This window comes from Anopheles nili, chromosome 3 (genome assembly GCF_943737925.1).
Source record: "Anopheles nili chromosome 3, idAnoNiliSN_F5_01, whole genome shotgun sequence".
NCBI classification, from domain to species: Eukaryota; Metazoa; Arthropoda; class Insecta; order Diptera; family Culicidae; genus Anopheles; species Anopheles nili.
In genome coordinates this window covers 38071462-38079216 of record NC_071292.1, presented here as the reverse complement: position 1 = coordinate 38079216, position 7755 = coordinate 38071462, and the positions used below count along the sequence as shown (strand labels likewise).

At 43.3% G+C, this 7755-nt stretch overlaps 1 protein-coding gene across 1 annotated transcript; it reads left to right on the top strand.

The window, feature by feature from the left end:
* Positions 1–332: 332 nt before the first annotated feature.
* LOC128724195 (tripeptidyl-peptidase 2) lies at positions 333–5209 on the top strand. The gene is made up of 8 exons (XM_053817961.1): positions 333–629; positions 772–1402; positions 1468–2391; positions 2458–2963; positions 3029–3134; positions 3205–4450; positions 4519–4702; positions 4768–5209. Exons 1-8 carry the CDS (start codon positions 333–335, stop codon positions 4975–4977), a joined length of 4104 nt encoding a protein of 1367 aa, XP_053673936.1. The 3' UTR covers positions 4978–5209.
* The last annotated feature ends 2546 nt before the right edge of the window (positions 5210–7755 follow it).

Genomic DNA, 7755 nt, shown 5'->3' with positions numbered 1-7755 from the left:
TCTGTTATCAATAGGTTGGTTCTACTGATGTTTATTCGGTTAAAGTTTAAAATTTTATATTTGCTTAGATTTGATCTCATTATTCATTTGAGGGGTCAGTTACATGAAAGCTATGATTAGAATGTGTTGTAAACAAAATGTGTACTTTGCATTATTATTAAAACAGCTGTAGCTGATTAGTAAACAGAGGATAAATATAACCCTATTTAGCATTATTTGATTTTGTATCGGTGATGTACTGGTGGCAGAGCTGTTAAGCGATGGTCGAAGAATGTCACTCGTTTTCTTCTTGTTTTATGTCATTCGTCTTCTTATTCTGTGTTCTGACATAGATGTTCGGCAGTGAATCGGCAAATGCAGCAGTTTGTCAAAACGTTTACAAAAAAAAGAAAACAGTAGACGAACCTGCTAAAAACTCGACAGCTTTGGGTACAATAGTAAAAGTGAACAGCATCGTACCGAAGGAAATGGAAAGCGTGGTGGATGTAAAATTTCCCGTTAACTCCCTAGTACCGAAGAATGAAACCGGAGCGCTCAACTTCATTCGCATGTATCCAGAGTACGATGGCCGGGATGTGACGATTGCTATTCTTGACTCTGGCGTTGATCCCCGGGCGAAAGGACTGGAGGTAATATAAATTGCCACGATCAAGGCCTTCTGGATTAATATTGTCTTACAAATTGAATTTTTTCCTTTTATTTCGCTGCCTTGCTAACTGTGCTACATTATCAATCGACTTACTTACACTTTGAATAACCGATAATCTGCAGAAAACCCCGAATGGAGAAGTTAAAGTTATTGAGCGGTATGATTGCTCAGGTTGTGGAGATGTCGATACGAGCAAAACGGTTACGGCTGGGGAAGATGGCACTATTACCGGTCTTTCGGGCCGCAAGTTGCTATTGTCTAGCACGATGAAGTCTAAAAATGCTGCTGCGTCCGAGTACCGGGTGGGATTGAAAAGTGTGCATGATCTGTCTCCGTCACGGATTCGAGAGCGGATCTTAAACGATTTGAAGGTGAAGGAATGGGATAACCTGCACAAAAAGGCCTTGAGTGAGGCGGCACGTGAGCTGAGTGACTTCGACGCCAAAAACCCGTCTACGAACCTCACTGGCAAGGATAAACTGGCCAAGGAAGATCTCGAGCATACGTTGGAATTTTTAAATTCATGTGACAAAAAATTTGCCGATTTAAAAACCTCCTACGATTGCGTGCTCTTTCCGACGAAGGAAGGATGGATGGCGGTTATTGACACGACTGAAAAGGGTGATCTAGAAAATGCCGTGCACGTTCTGGAATATAGTCGTTCGTATCAAGTGGTGAACTTGGATGACTATCTCTCCGTATCGATAAACGTGCATGACGAGGGTAACGTGCTGGAAATTGTCGGGCTTTGCTGTAAGTTGAACGATATGCTTCTTTCGCTGGGTTCAGTAGAGCTAAGTAATTTTTCTTTCTCACAGCAAGCCATGGAACACATGTTGCCTCGATCGCCAGTGGTTACCATCCCGATGATCCCGAACTAAACGGCGTGGCTCCGGCAGCCAAGATCGTGTCGCTAACCATTGGCGACGGTCGATTGGAATCAATGGAGAGTGGAACGGCACTGATACGAGCAATCATTAAGGTGATGGAGCTGTGTGAGGCCGGTCGGAAGATCGATGTAATTAACATGAGCTACGGAGAACATGGCCATTGGTCGAATTCGGGGCGCGTTGGGGAGCTTATGAGCGAACTGGTCAATAGGTATGGCGTAGTGTGGGTAGCGTCGGCCGGTAATCACGGTCCGGCATTATGCACCATTGGCACACCTCCGGATATTAGCCAACCGAGCTGCGTGGGTGTCGGAGCATACGTGTCTCCCGAAATGATGGAAGCTGAATATGCACTACATCAGAAATTACCCGCAAATGTGTATACGTGGACGTCTCGCGATCCCTGCATCGATGGCGGGTTTGGGGTGACTGTGTGTGCTCCTGGTGCTGCGATTGCATCCGTGCCGCAGTTCACGATGTCTAAGGCTCAGTTGATGAACGGTACAAGTATGTCAGCTCCGCACGTTGCCGGATCAGTGGGCCTAATAATATCGGGATTGAAGCAAAAGTCCGTTAGTTACACTGCGTTCAGCATCAAGCGAGCATTGTGGAATACAGCAACAAAAATCGATTACGTAGACAAGTTCGCTCAGGGCAACGGGTTGCTAAACGTGGGTAAGGCTTTCGAGCATCTAACCACGTACAGTGGATTGTTGGAAAATAAGCTGCGCTTCGCTGTTACTGTCGGAAACAGCAATGCAAAAGGCATACACATGCGGCACGGAGTGCTTACCAAGGTGGAGGATTTTTCCGTCAATATTGAACCGGTATTTTTCAACGAGAAATTTGCCGGTATGTATCAATCGTGTGATGCGTTATCAGCAAAAGTACATATTTCGTATCAATGCTCCATTTCAGATGCTGCGGATAAGATTAATTTCAACGTACGGCTAACATTAATACCAACCGAATCGTGGATCCAGTGCGGCAGCTATCTAGATCTCTGCTACTCCGCGCGCAAAATATCGGTAAAAGTCGACCCGACAGGATTAGCACCAGGCGTTTACCGGGCGAGCGTGAAAGCTTACGATTCCTCCTGTCCTGAAAAGGGCGTTCTGTTTGAGATTCCAATCACGGTGGTGCAACCGCATGTTATCGATCCCAAATCGAACGAATTTGTTCGCCACGATTTACCCGTCGACTGCAAACCGCACACCATCATTCGCGATTTCATCCAGGTGCCGAAATATGCGACTTGGGCCGTTATTGAAATGCGTTCGGCAAACCCGAATGATACCGTTGGTGGCAAATTTTTCCTGCACACGGTACAGATATTGCCTATGAAATATTGCAAAGCGATGGAGATGCAAAAGATATTACCCGTTAACGGAACGGCATCTACTATCCAGCCGGTTCAAGTGGAGGTAAGTGTTGGTAGTAAAAATAGCAAAATGAATGCAATGCAGTTATTTAATTTTGCTGCTTCCAGGGCGATCATATAATCGAGATTTGTATTGCCAAATTTTGGTCCAACTTTGGAACCTTGCCGCTGCGATACTCGGTTAAATTTCATGGCATTAGTCCACTGAATGGGTGTAAGTTATTTCAAACAATGTAAATCAGACAGGCAAAACATTACATCATATCCAACATTTACCATTCCAGCCGTAATGCACAGTGCCAGTGGTATTCACCGGATCGATCTTACCGCTTTAACTAGTGAAGAGGTTCTCCCTGTAGTGTCATTGAAGAACGCGGCAATGGTTTTGCGGCCATCGGAAACTAAAGTCACTCCACTAACGACGCGGGACGTCATACATCCGGCTCGCCAAATTTATCAGATTTTGTTGACTTATCATTTGCACATGTCGAAAGGATATGATGTGGCTTTGTACACTCCGCTGTTTAGCAATATCCTATACGAAAGTGAATTTGAATCACAGTTCTGGATGGTGTTTGATGCCAATAAGATGATGGTGCGTTGTGGTGATGCTTATTCGTACGACAAGTATTTAAAGCTAGAAAAGGGTGATTATACCATCCGTCTCCAAGTGCGACATGAAAAGAAGGAGCTTCTCGAGAAACTGACCGAAGCGAATATGGTCGTTAATTTCAAATTAGCTAGCAATAGTCTGTCGGTAGATGTGTTCAAATCGTACAACCAAGTCTTGTCCGGAGCGAAAAAAATGACCAATTGCTTCATGGTGGGCGGTACGTGTCGACCGATTTATCTTGCACCGATTAGCGCCGAGAGGCTGCAGAAAGCATCCATACCCTCGCAGTGCTCGTGGCTCGAGGGTAGCATTACCTATGCCAAAGAGGATATCATAAAAAAATGCGTCGCGCATAATTTCCAATACGTATTGACTGAAGGACCTTCCGTGAAGAAGGCATCTGGAGGCAGTAACAATACTGGCAGTGCCGTCACCAACACTGCTGCTATCGTTACGAATGGCAACCATGTAGCAAACGGTTCAGGAAACGTTGTGACCGTTTCGAACGGGGTTGGAAATGGTTTAGCGAATGGTACAGCTTCAAAGGAAAGCAGAAGCAAGTGGGATGAATATTGTGAAGGGTTGCGTGATTTTCAGACGTCCCAGATTGCCAAACTGGACACGGAAAATGCAGATAATCTGTATCGTGCGGTGCTCAAGGATAATCCCAATCATCTAGCTGTTCATCTGGCAATGGCTGACCACTTCGATAGTACTGAATTGAAACATAATCTTCCTTACGCATTTTCGGCATCATTCGATCCGACCGATCCAACTTCTGCTACATTGTTGAAGGTTAAGCTACTGCGTATTGCTGAACTTGCTAATTCAGTACTGAAGGACGTGGATCAAAATGCTCTTCTTGCGTACTATGGAATGAAGGTTGATAACCGGTCGAATGCGTCGAAGATCAAAATGTAAGTATAACCTTCTGAGGTTAACGCGGTGTGTATTGTACAGTAATCTATGTGTCTTCGTTTTCTAGTCAAATGGATAAACAAAAACAGCTGCTATTGGATGCATGCCAACGAAAGTATATGGTTTTGTGCAAGCTTATGATAGTACACAATATCTATGATGCTCAGGACGTGAGCCAACCGGACTACTCAGAAGAGCTGGAGCAGCTGTATACTGATGTTGGCAAATTTATAGATTACAGTGACTCAAAGGTACGAAGAGAAGATTGTTGGAATTGTGTTGAACTACCAAATGAATATTTTTTTTATCAATTCAGGTGTTGCTTCTATCGATATGGCATGCATTTCATATGAAGCAGTACGGGCGCATGGTGAAGTATTTGTCCAAACTGTACGAGGATAAGCTGAGCCGTGAAATACTGGAAGAAATGCTTGCCGTTGTCAATGAGAAGAAGTGGAAGCACGTTCACCAGCAGTTGTCCAAACTTATCGTATCGTCTAACCCTCAGGGATATCGACTTTTTTAAGCTAATTGTTTTCTATATACACATAAATTGGCATTTGAGCGTCAGCAAGCGCGGCATGATGGTGCACAAAAACATCAAAACAAGACTAATGGATAAGCATGCATTATCCTCAAAGCGTTCAATCTTGTCCGTTGTAGTTGCACGCGTTTTCGAACAGTTAGATACGTATCTATTGTAGGATAATTATTAAATGGAAAAGCGGTACATTTTTTAAATGTTACTTTATTGAGAGGTGTGCTGAAATGTTCTTAAATAGTATTTTTCGAATTATTGATTACTTCACAGGTTGGATGTTTATTGAAAAGCGAACTCAATATTACCTAATTGCTGATCATCTTAATGCCATCAACAGCGCCCTCGATGTCCCAACGTACATTATGTTCGTAATGATTATTGAAATGATTTCATATTGGTATCCTAGGGTACTTTTTGACTGAACGCGATAGCAAAATGCGATGATAATGCATCTAAGTGACAACTATTTCCTATCAATACAATGCCTTATTATTTGTTTTTAATGAATGCTATAGATTTCCTTATTGGCCAAGAACAATTTGCCCGTCGTATTTATTGCAATTTATACAAATCACAGTACAATGAACTAGAATTGAATCTTTTATTTGTGTTCCATATTAAAAAATTAAAAAAAATTAGTATACAATTAAATTAATGTCTTCAACTTTCTCGTATAGTTCTCTCGTATGGCTGACATTTTCTACCAATGGGAATCTAATGCTTTGCACTATAGTCAAGATCTTTAATTATGCAAGGGCAGTATTCATCTCTCTGTCGAAAATCCGCTCAATTTAACAATGGACGATTGTGCAGGCTGGGAATTACAATAGTATTTCATACTAGTGTCCGTGTACTGCTCCATGCACTGCAACGGGGATAGAGAACGTCGCATTAGACACGTTCAACTTAGTATAAAATCTTCCAAACATTTTAGGACATCATTTTGGTCGTACCGCAAAAAAAATCTACGAGGTTAAATAAATATAAACGCTCCTTACTTAAAGCTTCTCTCGATCTTCTTGATGATGAGTATTGGCTGAAAGAAAGCTCCATTCTTACACTCAATTCTTGTAATTTCAAATAAAAGTTACGCAACTTCTTTTGAAAATGTATGTAAAACTCTATAAAATGACTGTACCTGTGGTGTGATATACCCTTTAGTATAGTACAACGCGGATAATTTAAAATCTATATCGCAAACAAACAACTTCTTGTTACCCGTTTGTTTCCCAAGCCGTATGTTTCGAATATCCATATATCTAGTTTCATTATGTCCACAAGCGGATGCACAATACATTTCGCAAGATCCCACAAGTAATACGAGGTTGAAGAAACTAGACAAACATGAGCATATAAATTATGCTATTCATCACCTTTCGCTTCCATCTTCAATTAGTATGTTTTTTGCAACGTTGCTTGAAGCATGTTTTTTATGCAAATCTTCGTTGTGCCGTATCGAGACGGCATCGGTAATTATGCCCAGCCATTCCCGGTGAGTTTTAGTTTCAGTGATGAACCGACAAATGGCGAAATCGTGCTTGGCCGTTGACGTGTAGTAGATACACGTTTAGCCTAAAATTCTTGAATCCCGAAAGGGACCAATGCGGCCCGCAGAGACCAGGACGCATCATCAGTACTGATAAAACAAGGACATGGTTCGAACATTGAGTTTTGTGCCAATGGGAAAAAAGGCATGATTGGTATGATTTATGCATTATTTCACTTTGGCGGGTGTGTGGATCTATGCTTTGCTCGGTAAAGGCCGATAAACGCGTCATTAGAACGGCCTTGACACGTAGCGAAAGTAACGAAGACTCACCGCAAAGCCAAAGACCTGAGGACGTAAATGGACATCTGCATAAAGGGAGAAGAGTTTGCAGCGGAGTACAACAATCCGCGGGACATGAGAGCCTTTGCAGCTGGGGCAGATCCAGCTGCGCCCCCATTGGACTTGCCACTCCGCTCCACACTCTAAGAGACGGAAAAGTAGTTTCCCCTCGAGAGAGAGAGAAAGAGAGAGAGAGAGAGAGAGAAAGAGATAGAGATAGAGAGTAGCTATTCGTCGCCCGGCATTGGCATCGGTTGCACGGTATTTTTTAATGATCACCATCCGTTCCTGTTTTGTATACTTTTCCACAAACACACACACACACACACACACACACACACACACACACGTACAAACTTAGCACACCCGCCTTCGAGGGTCACCCCGGACGTCTCCTACAAAACAACTTGTAGTAAAGGACTTACAGGCTTCTCGTGTACCTGCACCGAACGATTCAGCTGAGGGTGTGGATGCATCGGAGACGAGAAGCAAGTAGAAAAGTTCCACTCAGTAGTACCCAGTACGGATTGCTGGAGTTCACAGCTCGGAAACCATCGGACCGCCGCCATCTGCATCAGTCGAACGGGAGATCTCCGGTGTTTCGCTAGTTTAGTTTCGTGGTTTTTTTTGTCGGGCCATTTTCGTTCGCCATTATCACTAGTGCTGCATCTGCATTTGCTAGTTAGTTTGCGTTTTTTGTTTTTTTGTTCTGGATTTGCCACCCCCTCTCTGAGGTAAGTAGGTCGAAAGTAGGCATTTCGCTGATTACGCTGAGTGAGAGGGCTGCCCATTGGTTAAGTTTGATGGAAGCGGTTTTTGGGACAGTAAAGCTCGCACCTGTTGCATTGCCGTTGCTGTGTTCCGTGGGGAAAGTGGCAGTTGGACTATTTCGGGGAGGTTCTGCTATTGCCACAATGAGCACAGTATTGGAATCT

Bases quoted from the DNA above. Each gene is read 5' to 3' on its own strand.
- LOC128724195 (XM_053817961.1), top strand. From the start codon at position 333: ATGTTCGGCAGTGAATCGGCAAATGCAGCAGTTTGTCAAAACGTTTAC. The intron at 2,964-3,028 runs GTAAGTGTTGGT...TGCTGCTTCCAG, and splicing joins TCCAGCCGGTTCAAGTGGAG to GGCGATCATATAATCGAGAT. The intron at 4,451-4,518 runs GTAAGTATAACC...TTCGTTTTCTAG, and splicing joins AATGCGTCGAAGATCAAAAT to TCAAATGGATAAACAAAAAC.